At 39.7% G+C, this 16,693-nt stretch overlaps 1 protein-coding gene across 2 annotated transcripts in view; it reads left to right on the top strand.

Moving 5' to 3' along the window:
* CHST11 (carbohydrate sulfotransferase 11) overlaps positions 1-16,693 on the top strand; it is a 161,423-nt gene that overhangs the window by 70,707 nt on the left and 74,023 nt on the right. For both annotated transcript variants that reach the window (XM_054386837.1, XM_054386836.1), the window contains exon 2: positions 88-179. In XM_054386837.1, the coding sequence (XP_054242812.1) occupies positions 88-179 (92 nt within the window). The remainder of the gene's footprint in view (positions 1-87; positions 180-16,693) is intronic.

The raw sequence follows: 16,693 nt of genomic DNA, 5'->3' as shown, positions 1-16,693 counted from the left end.
AGAAAATCTCTTCTTGCTGTAGGTATTGCAGTAGGTTACTGCTAAACAATGTTGTTAACCTGTGTTAATTTCAATTTCCCCTTCCAGTAATGCGTAGAAATCCATTCGGGATGGACATTTGCTGCCGGAAAGGATCCAGAAGCCCGCTCCAGGAGCTATATAATCCCACCCAGGTGAGTGTCTTGTGGCTATGTTCCAATATCCCAGCCCAGCGTACAAGTACAGTCTCTCTTGAAGGTATTTTGATCTGGGGTTTGTTTGTTTTAATGTGTTTTGGTTTGGTTTTTAAGTTTATATGCAATAGCTGCCTTCTGCTGGGAGAACCAATGCTGGGATCTGCAGAGTTCAGTTGGAGTTAGGGATCTAATTTTAAAAGATTTCAGTCACCTAATCAGTGGACTCCTCGAAGTTTTTCTTAGGTACCTAAAAGCTTTATAAGTGTACCCTTTAGGTCTCCTAGAAGGTGAGGCATTGTGATTTAATCTGTCAATGAACACGCAGAGTGGGGTGAGAGAATGTGATATAGTATACAGTGAGCAAGAAGTGTAGTAAGATTGTAAATTGCAATCATATGTATGAATATCATCATAACATGAATATCATTTATATGACTCTCAGGTAGCCAGCTGCCCTCTCTGTCCTGGTTTGTTCCTTGTATGAAATGTAGACAAACACAGTAGCTAATACTTTTCCTTAGACAGTGTACTTGTTTAACACCTGATGGTCTTGATGGGATCGTAGGATAACCTAAGATGCTTCTGGTGAAAAGCAGCACAGGAAAGCTACCTGAAATTTGTGCTTCCATTTGCTCTTCTAGATCAGTTTGTTCCCTAAATGTGGGCTGAATTGGCACATTCAGGAGCAGCATTTCCTGTTGGCAGCTGAGAGGAAGTGCTGCCATTGAGAGAAAATGCCAGCTGACTATTAAACATATTTATTAAAGTTTAACAACCACCTATTATATATTTATCCATCAATGAATACATTGAGTTTTGCTAAATTGGCTATTAAAGAAAAGTGACTATCTCAATGAATCTAACTTGTTAGATTTAACAAGGCAGTAAATGTTTTAAATACTATTTGATTATGAAGAGACTCATTATTTAGTGTGAAAATGAAGTCTAAGTGATTTGAAGGATTTATGTGCAGAATTGACAACGACCCAAAGATACATGATATCTGTTACGTAGTGCAGAAAAGCTCCATTTGCTCAATAGTGTTGTTTTTATGAGCAGGGGCTGACTTTCTGATTCAATTTGAATTCTGTACATGGCTGAGGACATAAGTTTATTATACTAATATACTGGCTTTTATTGATCATTATGGGAGTTAGCATTGGGTAAATGGAAAGTGTGTGTAAAAACCCTGAAGAGGAACAATGCAGTGCTACAAAGGAAAAATATTAGCATTTGCAGGTTAAATTTCAAGACTCTGGAGATGCTCAAGAAAGACAGGTAAGGGAAAAGAGACTGGCTGAGTAATTGGCCTCCCTGGGGTCAAAACCTCATTGCCCTTTAACATCGTTACAGCCATCCTTTAGGAAAGAAACCTCCCCATCTGCTGAAGGTCCATACTCCCACGGACCTTGCAAGCGTCAACCACAGAAAAAATTTCCTGAGCTTCCTGAAACAGGGGATGCAGCTGGCAGCTCCTTCATTGCCTTTACTTCCTTTATGTGTGCAGACTATTAACATCCCTTTTCAGGCTCACCTACCAGCCAGGCAGAAAAGGTTCTTGCGACAGTTCTTGCAGCCAGTGTTGAACTAAGCAGATGACCATTTTTGTGCTGAAGTGTTTCCATCAGCTCACTGACATCACTTCTTACTAAGCTTTTACTTTTTTGTCTTTCTTTGTTCTTGATTGGTGTTTGTCTGCCTTTTAGATGGGGCTTTGCATACTGCACTCAGTCCTAAAGGGCCTGTTAATGTCAGGCAAGCAAGTGCATCTGTTGTGGGAAACAATAACAAGAGAAGACAGTGAATAGAGGCTGTTCTAGAGGACAACAGATTGGAGATGACCCTTAGAATATTAATTCAAATACATGGGTCAACTTTCTTTTTGGGTTTTTTTGTTGGTTTGGTTTGTTTATTTTTTTTTCCCCAAATAAATGGCTGTCTCTAAGCTGGCAGACTAGTGACTAGTCTGTATTTTGGTAGAAGAATTCTTGTCCTCAAGAATTCACCAGTAGTTGTGAGGCTGGGGGGAAGGAGATCAGATCTCCAGATTCTTGCCGAAGCAGTTGTGATCAGCTATCTGTCACATCAGAAGTCAATATGTAATAAACATACAAGAAGACGTTTTTGGCCAAAATCTCATACTGATGTAGATGATTGAAAACACTGGTTAGATCTTTAACCCTTGATCATCATAACCTGTTGGAATCCTGATGTGGTGAACCCATGTTTTTCTCCTGGATGCCAATGGCTGTGTGTGACATCACAGGAACTCTTTGGCGTGCAGTTTAGCAACCTCAGAGGAATGGTGGAACTAACTGAGCATATCCCCTTGTTCTTGTATTTCAAAGGAATACGTATAATTGAAAGACCAGACTTAGGCCACTCAGCTATGGCTTTGGATTGCTACAAGCTAGGTGCAGTTGTGGGGGTTTTCAAAGGTAGGAAAACTTTAAATATGTACTGTGTCCATGTGCCTGGTTTTTACATCATCTACTACAACAGGAGAACTGAGGTGGGCAAGAGAAGAGAGTGTATCAGGCTCCCTTCTTTCAGATGGTGTTAAACATCCTTATGTTCTCTTGTGGAGCCTGCTCTGGTCTGTTCCCTATTAGAGGAAGTGAGAGTTTGCCCATTGATTGAAACAGGTTCCAGAGAGGGTCAATACTCTCTTATATTTAAGATGCTGTAGTTTAATGTGAATAAAGTTTGTCTGTCGTGTGTTCATCATCAGGTTGTGCTGCCCTGTAAAACCAGATGGCGACAGGTTGATTTACACCAGCTGAGAATTCGTCTGTGGGTATTTACTATGTTGACATATAACAGCCTCTCTGATTCTGCAGTCTTTTGTTTCCTTCTATGGAATTGTTTGAGTTGTTTGCAGATGCCGTCATTTGTCTATTGAATCTCTTTTTGGCTTGGTAAGGGATTGCAAAAAGGAAAAGAAAGGGAAAGGAAAGGAAGAAATAAAATTAAAAAAGAAAAAGAATGAAGACCCCAAACCAGAAAGGAAAATCTGACTTGAGTAAATTCAAATATAGTAATGATCTGCAGGTAACTGAAAGGTTGATCTGGTGCTTATTGAAGCTGAATGTTAGAACTGCAGTCAGATTTTCAGTAGACTGATCATAATTGTTCATACGTTTGGTAGAGAAAGAGAGGATAAATGGGTAGAGATAGCTCTGAATTAGGGCTAGAGAAAGTGTCCATGACAAAGCCCATGTACTATTTATGTGTTATTGGAGTGTCTGGCCTTAGGATTATTGTAGAAGTAGGGACAACTCTTTTGCTTTTTTGCCTGTTGTAATAGAGCAGAATGTAGGAAGTGCATTTGTCTGTGGACAAAAGATTTCTTCTCTAGGGCTTTCACTGCTAGATTTTTCCTGAGTGCTAATATACCACAAGGGAAAGAAAAGTCAATATGACTGAACTGGATTTACACTGAGTAAGTGGATTTCCAGGCTGTGGTCTCTCCATGCATGGCAGGCAGTGTGCAGTATGTCTTTAGCACCTTATTATCTTTTTTTTTTTTTCTTTTCATTTTCAGGTGGAGGTTTAGTAATAAGGTGCAGAGGTACCTCTGACAAACTTTGAGGGCTGAAATGGAACATTTCTTTAATAAGTTTATTAAAAAGCCAGTTTGGATCTGTACTAAGCAGAACTGTTTTCCTTCAGAAAGAACTGTAAGTGGAAATAGAGAATTCAATGCACAGTAAGCAGGGGGAAATCTAGATGTAGCTAAACACAGATGAAGAGCCTTGCAGGACTGTGACATAAGTTTGTGTGGTATCCTGGGTGGGATTTGAATTTTTTAAGTTGGTTTTGTTTTGTTTTGTTTTTAATGTGAAACCCCAGGAATTTAAGAATATAACAAATACTTGCAAGACATGTTCTTAGAAGACAACCTATACAATTGTCTTGTAATTTGCATGTCTGTATAGAGCCCCACTGCTGTAAAAATAGCAGATAATTGTGGATCAGCCCATGAACTGGAGTCACCAGAAGTTCAGAACTGGGCAACATCATACTTAAGGCTTGCACACTTTCATGGTTAACACTGATCTGTTTGGTGCAATTAATCTGCTACTGAGTTACAAGTGATTGCAAACCGAAATAGACCAAATGTTGCAGAAATGGGAAATAATTGTGTCTTTAACGTTAGAATTTGTCTTCTAGCTGTCAAGACTGACGTTTAATTCTCATTAACTACAGGCTGTATTATTGTTTGATATAACTGTCTAGACTGATGAGAGGGACACAGTAGAGAACCAGTCCTGTTATTGTTAGGATCCAAATCCAAGGATGATTTTTGTTTCCTGTTTCTACTTAGACATTGTCTGACTTCAGTTTGTGAGTCCATATGACTATTCCCTAAAGGTCACACTGTTTGCCTTCCGTTACTTGCCTTTCCAAACATATTTCTTTTTGTCAAGGAGATGTATTTCTTGGTGTCTACTTTTGGTGTATCTGGAGCCAGGATGTCTGGTGATTTGCTAAACCTGGTGAATCAGACCTGTGGACTTTACATTGTCTTTGTGCTATGAACTTGTATTGGATGGGTTTGGAGCAGTTGTTCCCAAATGACCCATTTCTTCTGTTGCTTCTGCTTTTTTCTCCACTTCTTTCCACCAAGTGAAAGGAAGAAAGTGAGCTGTTGCCTTCCAGACAGTGTTTATACATCCCCAGTCACCTCAGGCCACAAATGCATCTTTTGGAGAGCTGTTGGTTATCTGTGGGATAGGTTGCCTGGACAGCATTGGCAAATACCACCATAGTTCAGCCCACATCACTCAACTTTCACATGGGTTGGTAGTTTCTTGTCTTCAGTTGATTTCTAGTCACTAGGATGACTCTGTGGGATTCTCTACCAATTCCTGGGTGGAATTTTGTAGTGAGTTTTGTGTTCTGACATCTATGTATGTATTGTCCATAGCATTTTGAATCAAAGGTTCAAATGCTTAAAATCTTGTATTTCTGTCCTTTGTGATCCTGAGGCTCTGAGCACTGTCCAGTTTGTTTCTGTGTGCTGTGTTTTTTCATTCTGATGAATGCAAGATCCAAAGGGCAGGTCACTGAGTAGGATGAAAGGTCCAGTTTGTCTGATGTTCTGGCTCTGGCAGCAGGTGACTAGGGCAGACTAAAAGAAGGATAAAGAACTCATCATACTCTGCCAGTGCTTGACAACCTGTGGATCATGAGTTTCCTGAGCCAGACACGTCTTCATCAGCTATTTCATGCAAGAAGAGCCCAAGATGCCAGACGATAATTCTATCAATCAAAAGGGGAAAGATGTTGCTCTCCAAAGATAATTGCCAGTTTCAGTAAAAGATAATTACACCAGCACTATGCACCAGTGCTATACACTGATTTTTCTCCCATTTTCACATATATATATTCTGGGTGCCTAATTTCCAACTGGGGATAGCAATATAGTGAATTTCATTGTTAGAGATACAGTGAAGCATAAGGAATAGTGTGCTTTTGACTAAAGAACAATACATTAGAAGCTATTGAGCTATTAGCAGCTGAGATGAAAAGTCAGAAATATGTGTCCTGTTTGAGGGCAAGAAGTGGCCCAGAAGTTGTACCAGGACTGAAAAGTTATGTTGTGTGGTTAATGCCAAACTTTGCAGGCAAATCTGTGCAGGTAATCACAGTATGGTAAGTGCAACTCAATGACACTATTTGATAGGTTAAAACTCCTCAAAAAAAAAAAAAAAAAAAAAAAGACAGGATGGAGGCATAGGAAAGAAAAGTCAATGTACAATGCCAAACTTTGGGGACATAGTCCTGTTAGTAAACAACTTTATATGTAATTAGCTGCCCTTGCTGTAGCAAAATGTCTGCTGATGAAAGAGTTGCTAATTGATTTATTCCAAGAATGACTTCTTATGCAAAGACATTACTTACAGTTGTGCTTGCAAGCAGTTAAACAGCAGCTGGTCTGGGATGAAATATTACATTAACCTTAGCAGAAAAATTTCACTGCTGAGAATGCTTTGTTATTAATTACTGATTGCAAGTGATAAGAAGCTGTTTTAGATGCTGAGGAAATGACTTAGGGAAAGAAGGGTTTCAGATACAGTGTGCTTCATAGATCATTCGTTGTGACATGATGGATGCCTTTGTAAGTCAAGAGGAATTAATCAGACAAGTATGTACAGTAACTACCAGCACTCAAGGCCAGAATTATACCCAGGACATGTTCATTCAAGTTACTGTAGTGCATTGTGACGAATTTTATGGGCACCTGTGTTTAATAAAAGTTTTGTTTCCTCTATGAAATGACAAAATACAGCCATCACTCAAAATAGCTCAGATTTCCTGGTAAAATAAGATGCAGCGTAGACCTCTTTTTAATTTCTCCAGTCTTTGACTCATATTTTATTGTTTTGAGAGAATATGAGTTTGAATATAAAGGCTTTCTGGAGACATGAAAGTATGAGAAGATTGATTTACTAATACAGGAGACATGACCAAACCCCAAAGGGTTGTATGTGTTGGAGGAGAAAGAGGATAACACAGCCTTCAAAACTGGATATCTGTGTGTGTTGTGTGGGGCTGCCTGTTAGACCAATACTTGGACAGCAGAGTGGAGAGGAGACCTGGGCTCTAGCACTTAACACCTGGTGCTGTTCATCAGCTGTCTCCAAAGAGGGCCTCTGGTGACCTGACCAAATGCTTGCTCTGAACTGAGTAATGTTCAGATGAGGTATCTGTCTATTTCTCTGTATTAAATTCTCTTTCTTTCCAACCCACTTGAAAGTTATATACCACAAAACCTGGATGATTACACATTGAAATGCAGGGGCATGGGGTAGTTTGGAGGATTAGGAAGCAAAGGGCAGTAGGAGAATATCACTGTTCACTGATAGGTGTAATGAGCAGATTTTTCCCCCTTACTCCACTAGAGGCAGAGTGCATCCTTTCTGTCTGTGCTTTTACAAGCATTCCAGCACCACTAGCTAAGTAGCTGGATCCCAATATTCTCAGTCTAGACCTTAGAAACTGTAGCCTCTCTTGCTTATTTCTGGTGCAGGTAGTTTTTGGGGATTTTTTTTTTTTTACTTTTTTTCCCCCTATTGTGTTTATTTAAGCATTTGCCTTTTATTTTCCTGTATAGGAAATGTAGCAGCAGGGCCAGATGATTCTTGAAATCTAGAGAGCCCAGCTGCAGCATCTCTCCCTGAGGGACAGTAATGTATCCCAGTAGACATAATAATGAAAATGAGGACATTCAGACATAAAATTTATCAACTGATACTTCTAATTCTCATTTACTATCTAACTTCAATATTAAGGAGGGGCAGAGAAGCTGTTACATTTGCAATTATTTCAAAGAGATTAGATTTCCCAAATCTCATTTTTACAGACCTAAAGGTATAGGATGTAGCACCTCAGCTCCTACAGACTGAACTGTAATCTTCATTGATATTGTATGTAATATTGACATGTATTATTTGTTCACTCTTTAGCTCCCTACAATATAAATTAACCTCAATAACTTAAGCAGATGCACCTTACCAAAGTGTTCTTCAGTAAAAGTGCAATTATCTGCTTGTACGTTTACGCAGAGAGATTCAGGAATGCTTCTATGTGCATGGATATTACAGACAAAGTAAGGTTAAACTGTGGTCCCCTTGAAAGATGTTGCTGCAGAAGCCAGCATGCCTTCTGACACTAAGGAAATTCCTGGTACTGCAAGGAGGCAGCCTGTAGAGTTTTTGTACAAATGTGTAAATCGTTAAATCAAGGGCAAATTATTTAAGGATGTTTTCCAAGTAAGGTTTCTCCTTCCTTAAGTTTGTGGAGAGGTGTAATGTGGGTTGAGCTGGGTGCTGCTGTGGGTCTAATCCATACTGCTTGCTTAGTGTGCTGGAGAAGCACACTTATTCTCTAGCGGGGCTGCTCTGCATGGAGATGGAGAGAGCTGAGCCAAAAAGGTCAGCTGGAAAATATGCACTTTGGGGATGACTGAAAATAGCTGTGAATTTGGGCTCAGTTATTCCAGCAGTAGTATCTGGGAAACCCTTGGATTGACATGATGTTAATCTCAGCTCTGCATGGGCAGTGAGGACAATTTGACTGTGCATCCCACACCTTGCAGTGGGGTGCTCAAATCACATGTAAGGATGACACAGTCCTGTTGATGCTGCCTTGCATTCTGACACTAAACAGAAGAAATGAGCAGGATTTCAGGCTAACAGGCTCTACATTAAGCCTCTTGTCACAATGATCTGAGGCTATAGTACAGTAAGAATTGCGATCATTTTAAGACCTTGTGTGCTCATCTGTTGGTCGAGTAGAACAAGAATCAAATCCTGCCTTGCTCTGCCAATCTTGTTTGTCTGATGTAATCAGCCCCTTGTAATGGCAGTAATTAACAGTTCACTGAATTCAAAGTATGAATTGGAGGGGCCCAGGCTGTTGCTGCTGATGGTCAGAGCAATCTCCCAGAACCAGAGAGCCAGGAGCCAAAATTGCTGGAAGCAGAGGATGTGTGCCCCATGCATGGGAAACACCCAAGCTGATGGTTGGTGGAGTTTTATTTCCATTTGCTTGTTTAACCATCAGATTGAAAGATTTGCTGTTTCAGTAATCATCACTTGGATGAGCCACACTTAAATTGCTTTTAGTAATTTTCAGACCTTGCTTCTTACTCCTACGGAAGAGGTGTAGAAAGAAAAGGAGGGGGGGAAGTATTTTTACAAGGTAATACCTGTACAGCATCCAAACACATCAGGTCTCATTTTTGTATTGTATACGTCTTTTTTTCCCCTCTAAAAATAGCACAGTAGTAATTATACTGGCACCACTCAAGTAGATCTTTGTTGCTCTACCATCCTGTAGCAGCAGTTGTATACCCTTTTGTGGATGGGATCTTATGTCTGAACCATCTGTACATTTGTGGGGCAAAGGCAAATTGTGGGGAGTAGAATGAAAACAAAATTGTATTTCCTTCACACTGAGACTATTGTGTGGTTTGTTTGGAGGTAGTGAGTGGTTTTCTGCTCTAGTTTTTCCAGCATACTCTCAGGGTAGATGTTTCTGTCCATTCATAACCTTGGGAGAAAAGTGAAACCTGATCTCTTGTAAATTGATGGCAAAATTCCTAAGCTGTAAAGAGGCCAAGCTTTTAGTTAAAAGATGTGATCCAGAGGATCAGAGAGGAGCTATAATTGTAACTTGTTTTATCTCCTTTTTCACCATTTCACACATTCTATTGTGCTAGAAAATGCTGAAGAGTGTAAGTCTGATAAGACTCCTCTTTTTCTTTTCTTTTTTCTTTCTTCCCCCACATCCCCCTTTATTTTTTTCTTTTCTCCTGGTAGTGATGTCATAACTGTAACCAAACCAAAGAGAGTTGGCAAACTTAGAGTGTAGTGAAGTTTATGTGTATTTCTGCTGCCTGGAAAATCCAGGAAGGTGTATTGTTTTCTTTTCAATTTTGAATTACATCTGAACAGTATTTTGAGTATGGTTCCAGCACAGAGCTAAAAGTAAAACATTACATCCAAGCTTTAGAGGAACAGTAAAAAAAAATCACAATATTCCCACAGTCAGGTTGCCTGAATGCACAGCCAGTTAGAAAACCTCTGTAGCTATCAAGTAGATGCTCTAGTATAAATCTTTTCTCCCTGTAAAAGTGGGCCATGTCTTAGATCATTTCAGACAAGCATCTGGGGATTAGTAAGAGGAAGTGAATATTAATTCAATTAGAGGACAGAAGATGCACCTACAAGCTGGCACAGGGTAAAATTAACATCAGGAGACAAAGTAGCAACGACATCTCTAGATGGGAGAGGACAATTTCATCTATTGAAGTCAGCCTTGGTTTTTGCCTTGCATACATTTTACTTAGGAAATGATAGTTGAAGGACTTGCATTGACATAGCATATAGTGAATGTCGTGTTTTAGGAACTAAGCCTTGATGTCAGTATGTGGATGGTGAGCTAGAGAGCACATGCACAGTGGTAGCTTTCAGTTCATTTTAACACATTAAATATTCATCAATAAGGTCATCTGAAGGAGAAAAGAAGTGTTTCAATGAACTGGTAAGGAGAAGCTGAAATCTTTGGTACTTCTCCAAAGCATAATGTCTTACTTAATGAAATTGAATGAAGGTTCCTGTGGTGAAGGTAAGATGCAGTATTCTGTACTTCCACAAGTGCTGCTTTCTTTCTGTAAGAGATTGTTGTGCTGCTGACATCACTCTATAAAGTAATAGCAAAGAATGACTATTTTGAGCAGTTAGTGTAGACACAGCAGAGACTTTTCCTTTTTTTTCCATAGCTTTGGATCTATAAAAGCTTGTATATGGACTTTCTTACAGTTAAATGCCACATTTCTACAGCCTGAAAAATGAACCCTTCCACATTACACTTTCCAGACATGGACATTATTGTCACTAAGTGGGTAAGTCCTATATCTGTAGGCTTCCCTCACCCCCCTCCACACAGACTCCCATTTGTGCACGGTTTTCTGTTCATCTGTGTCTCCATCTGAAGAATGTAGGTGTTCTGCTCAGCTCTCTGCCCTATGCATGGGTGTGAGTCTGCAAAGATACTTTTGTCTCTGTTTTTGAACAATTCATATCTCACTTAGGGCTTAGCCTCTGGCAAGGACTCAAGGGCTTCTAGATAGTGCTAAAAACAAGTGCAATGTGAATATACAAATATGGAGTTGTGTATGTTTGGAGGGAGATTTTATACCATAGGAAGCTTTACATTGACGGCATGATGGTGAAGCACTGCACACACAGCTATGTCCAGCTCCTGAACAGCCCCACACGGCTCAGTTATGCCTCATGCAGGGTATCTAGCTGTAGGGATAGGACTCATTCCACTAATTTCTCTGCAGCTGTTTTTATCATCTTCTCTTCGTGTAATCTTGGTTAATAAACAGTTTGCTGAATTTGCATCTGTGTGCAGGAGGATAAGGTTGTCTCCTTGCCAAGACCTACTTCTCTGTTCTTGCTATTCCTCCTCCTCATTTCCTCTAGCCCAAAAATCTCTTTCTCAGCCTGGTGTCTTCTGCTCTGCTCAGTCTCCTTCTCCCATTCCTACCTTTTATGTTACAAAAATGAGAATGTTTTTACATGGGTTACAGTGCAGGTTTACGGTCATGGCTTTAAGAAAGTGGTGGAGCCAGACAGTGAGAGAATAAGAGTGGACAGTTGATGGCAAAGCAGACTGAGAGGAGAGACTTGTACCTCTGAAAATTACATTGTCATTTATTTGTTTAATTTTAGTTGTATGATGCAAAACCAAACCAGATTTTTGCCTGTCTGCTGGTAAAGAGAGCTCAGCATCTTTGAGTTGATAAAAAGCCGTATTGCTTTTAATGGGAATGTAGGGGGAAAAAAAGCTTTTGTGTTAAAGAAGTAATGGCAGGCCACCTCATGTTTATTAAAAATGGAAGGAGTTAGAAAGCAGGCAGCAGAAGATCTGTGGTTTCACCTCCAACAACCTCTAAAGTCATGGGACACTGAGATGTAAATGTATCAAAGAGCTTTGTTTTCAAAAGGGGTGTAACAGATACCTGCATCCTGCTTACAATCTCTGAATTACACAGCTCCTGATAGTCAGCAGCAGAATTGGTTGAGTTTTCAAGCATCACCTTCATGCCTTGCACAGAGTACTATGTCCTAGTCCTCTTTGACAGACCCATTTTAATTTTCACTTGGGCTGTTGAGTTACTGTATAAAATATTGATGCTGAAAGAAGAAAACTGCCTTTTTACCCAAGTGTAAATGATCTTGAAACAAAATACATGGGATAAAAGAATGATTTCTTAGAGAGGTTTAATGAATAATTGATTCCTGCTTCTCATGACATTATCAGTGTAATTAAATCTGTGGCAAAAGAAGTAACACAGAAGGTATCATCTGCTAAGACACCAGATCTCTCCGTCCAACCATTGGCAAGGTACTGCCATCTGTTACTAAAGGCTGTCCTCCAGTCATGTAGATTCAAGCATCTGTCTTGTTACTAACAAGTCAATTGTGTCTAAGTACCAACATGTTAATAATACATATATTCAATAAGTTATCTGCATCCAAAACTAACCTAAATTAGCTTCCTTCTTTATTACCAAGTTTGTACCTGGAGGCTGTGCACTGAAAGGGTCCTTTGTGCCGATGGCCTTTGCGCAGTGTATCTGGCTATTGGCATTTGCTTTCAGTGGACTGGTAATCGCTAACCTGGGTCACTCACTAAGCCCCAGGAGATGGTCACTGTTGTGATTCCTTTTGCTTCAGCTGTAAAATCAGAGAGGCATAAGGAATGAGAATAGGGGATAGCAGAGTAGTCTGGATGCAACTGGGCTTGACCAGCATGTTTGTCTTTAGAAAACGCTTGTATGCACTGAGAAATAGGACATGGAGGGTGACTTTAGAGACCAAAGATAAAACTAAAGGGAAGACCTCAGCCTATAGCTGTGGGAGCTGTAAATAAACCATTAATTTAGACATTAGAGTTACAAATCTATTACAATTAACAGCTACTGTTGCTTTATTGTGCAGAATTAATTCTGAGAAGCAGTTTCTGGCTTCCCTCTAAGTAACATCTCCTGAACCACCCCAAGGGTCTTTTGGAATAATACAGTGTCTTGTGTCCCTGCTGTTGCACACATCAGCATCAACCTCAGATCCATTATACAGTGAAGTGCTAGAGCATGTTTCACTGCAAAACTACAAGTCCCCATGGAATAGGAAATCTAAATGCTTTACTGCTTGGTAGGTCAGTGTGTAAGTGATGAAATGGTTTGATGTCTTTTGAAAGTCAATAGAGGTCTTCTAGTAGGCTCTTGCAGATGTTGGGTAAGCCTCTTGTATCATGGATAAGAAGAGTCTCATCCAGTGGCTACTGAAGTGAGCAGAAAAACTTAACCCAATGGTTATTTTGCCCTGGATTCAGTCCTTTAGTTGCACAGGCTATGTGCTCTAGGAAATGCTGTTAGCAGCTCTGATTGTACTATAAATAACACACTGAGCAACTGTTCTTGGACAACTAATGTTTGTTCAGTGATACTTATCTATGCATACCGTAGTCTGTATTTCAAATGTGGGAACATGAATGATTTCATTGAATCACCATAGATAACACAGTCATCATCATCATTTCAAAGTCATAGCAGTAGTGGCCTGGTGGTTCTTGCATCCTGCTGTGCTGCAGCTATGTTCAGCCAGTGCTGCTGTCTGAGCTAGTTTGCACAATGAGCACACCCTACATTTTAATACTGGTTTTGCTGTTAGTATTTTTTTGTCACCAAATTGTCATTTCTCTGATTCCACACTTGTAAAATGACTTAGGCCTGTTTGTCTATTTCTCAGGAGCATACTGGTGGTATAATTATTGTCTGCATAGTGATTCAGTTGTGGAAAATGACAAGTACAATTACTGGTTACAAGTGAAAGTGTGCATCTACCAAAACTACACAGCTGCCATGAGATGTATCTCTCAAATTCTTCACTTACTTGAAGGCAGGTGAAGTGTTTGCTCCTAACTATAATTAATCTAAATCAAGATGTACCCATTTGATTTTCTGACATAAAGCATTGTCTCTGTAGCATCTACCAACATATACTAGGTCTGACATGTTCATCTAAATGACATCAGGGAGAGCCAATGTTTGTTTGAAGGCCTTTATAGATCAAGGGCAAACTGCCTTTTCGTACACAAATAGGAATACACATTTGTGTGTAACCCAGCAGCTGCTGAAATCTGTAGAGGTGTGCTTTGTTCTGCCAGCAGATTTTGTACCAGTCTTGGAAAGTGATCTTTTTGTATGCCCAGTGCATTATTATGCATACAAAATATGTATTAGTAAACCTGAATTTTGATTCCACAAGATGTATTTGCTTGACTGAGTATGCTTGGCTTTCTGTACTCCAGCTGCTGAGGTTTGAGCTGAAGCAAGTAATTCTCAATGGGGAGAATAATTGTTTCAGCTCAGAATGAAGTGACTAATCATTAGGAATTCAATTGGCATGAAGTGCACAACATTAATCATGGTACACTAATATGTCATCAATGTGGATGTAGTATGTACTCCACTGAAATTTGCTAATTAGTATACGTGGTTTTTATTGGGAAGGGTTAATGTGTGCTCTGTTGTTAAGCAGGATGTGGCAGCTCAGAACCCAAGAACCAAGAGGTTTTAAAGAGACTGCTTTGCTGTTCAGAGCACACATTAGTGAGGACTCAAGTCCTTAGAAAAGATACTTTTTTTTTCTCTTTCCTGAAATCTGATAATAAATTTGTCACTAAAGATGCAGCTTAAACAAAGTTATGTGGGTGCCCTGAATGTCCCGTATGCCATTACAAGGGAGGCCTAATTCGCACCAGGAGTGCAGCTGAGTTGTGTGGAGCTGGGAAACCTCAAGCAGGGAACAGAGACACTTATGCTTGCAGTAGATCTGGTCTGCTGTGGAGGGGAAGGCATTGGCACCTGCCTGACAACTTTCCCTAGAACCCTCAGAGCTCTGCAGCATGGACCAGCTGTAATGTACATCCCGTCACACTGAGATGGACCACTGTATCATGGTCCAGATGCTAGACAGCCAGAGTCCTGCACCTGGGGCTGACTTTGCATGTTCTTGTTCTTGCTATTGTCTATCTTACCCCTAAATGGTTTTGAGCTCTGTTCTGAAACTATTGAAATTATAATACTTTAATATTCATATTCATTCATTATGTTAATCTGAAAAGCATCTGGCTCATTCTAAATAACTTCAAATAAAATGTTTGTATTTCCTGCTTGCTAGCCAACAGTTACTGCATGTCTCTGAAACCAAATTATTCATTGCATTCATTTGCTTTGCAGCGAGGTGGACTCCTGTGTTGAGAATTAAAAGCAGTCTCTGATGTTTAACGCCTGAGGGCACAAATGTTACCTGTTTAAATGTCATTTTTCAATTATCCTTTGAATTTGTCTGCCTTTCAGCTCTTCCCAGAGTCTGTAAAATAGCCTTCTGACTACCCAAAGCATCCTATTCTTTTGGTTCATTTCCCTAAACTATAATCAAGCACTGTCTGTGTAATAAAAATGAAAAGAAGTGTCTGCCTGGAACAGCATTCTTCACTTCTGTTATTGAAAAAATGCATTACTGTTCCTTTATCAAATATATCCATTTAACAAATCATCCCATTTCCTTCCTTCTTCAGCTTTTCTTTTCTTTCCCTTTTTTTTTTTTTTTTTTTTTTTTTTTAAGGCACAGGGAGCCATTCTTTCCTAATCATAAAGGCCAGGCTTGATTTGTTTCTTACACTGTAACTTCAAGAAACCTAACAACAGATTATGGTAAACCTCTGTTGTTGACCTCTCTGTTGTTTAAACATAGCTAAAAAGATTATAAGCCCTGACTGTATCTGGTCTAAGTTGTGATTTACATTAAAGCAACATAGTGTAGGCTATTAGTGGAAATTATATTTAGTGGTTAGGTAAAAACTTGTGTTGTTGGAGCGTATTTTCAGCTTGGCTTTGGCAATTAGAAAAGTGAGTGATTCATTCAAGTTTCTGGTTGTTAAGTCTCAGGGCTGCGCACTCTAGCACTTCTGAAAGTGCTTCGTTTTCTATCTCTATTCAGAGTAAATGAATCAGAGGGAACATTTCAACTGCTCATCTTGGAAGCTTATTATTTTTTCCTTTTGTTGTAGAGGTTTTATGAGGTTCCTTGAGTGGGCAAAGGGATGCAGACCAGGTGTCTTAGTCTGGTGAATCCAAACAGTAAGAGTGTCGTTCCACGTCCACTCTTTGCTCACTCTCCACTGCCATAAGGGTTACACTAGGTTCAAGGCAGTGGAGGATTGGCCTGAAACAGCTATGGCTATGCTGTCATGCAGGTCCTAGCAAGGCAGCAGCAATATTGAATTGTGTATCAGAATAATGTTTGCTTTTGGGCAGATTTAAGTCACATCCTCCCAGGTGGGATCTATTCAGCTGCAGGAAATAGTACTTCATGTTCTAGCTCTTGAAAGTATGAAGAGAAACACTGACCACCCAACTTCCCCTGCAGGAAAATGTAAGCTTCCCAGTGCGTCATCCAGTGATGATGCTCAGATGCTGCTGGTTTAATGCACCAAAGGGAGACGAACAGACCACAGGGACCAGAGGATATCTGTCAGTGGCAGCTAAATGCCATTAAAAAGCTGTGTATAGTGTCCAAGTCATGTTTAGCTCAGGAAGAGATGAAAAATATATTGACTTTAAGAACTATAATTAGAAATAGTAGTGTGGTGGTTTTCCCAAAAGACTGACCAAGCACTGTTTTATGAAATTCCCAACTGTTTCTATATAGATGGTGCAAGTGTTAGGATTTCCAACCTGTATTTTTTTAGTGTTGAGGCATCACATGTGTACTTACTTTAGCATGTCTGTTACAAACCCAAAACAAAAAAATCACAATAAAAAAAGACAGTAGTTGTGGGAAAAATAAAATTTTGGGGAATTGATTAGATGTTTTTGAGCATTCTTCTTGTAAAATATAAAATCCATGATTATTCAGTAGCTAAGGAAA

This window comes from Indicator indicator, chromosome 14, assembly GCF_027791375.1.
Source record: "Indicator indicator isolate 239-I01 chromosome 14, UM_Iind_1.1, whole genome shotgun sequence".
In the NCBI taxonomy this organism is placed as follows: domain Eukaryota; kingdom Metazoa; phylum Chordata; class Aves; order Piciformes; family Indicatoridae; genus Indicator; species Indicator indicator.
Note: the sequence above shows the minus strand (reverse complement) of the source record. Positions and strands in the feature narration are given on the sequence as shown.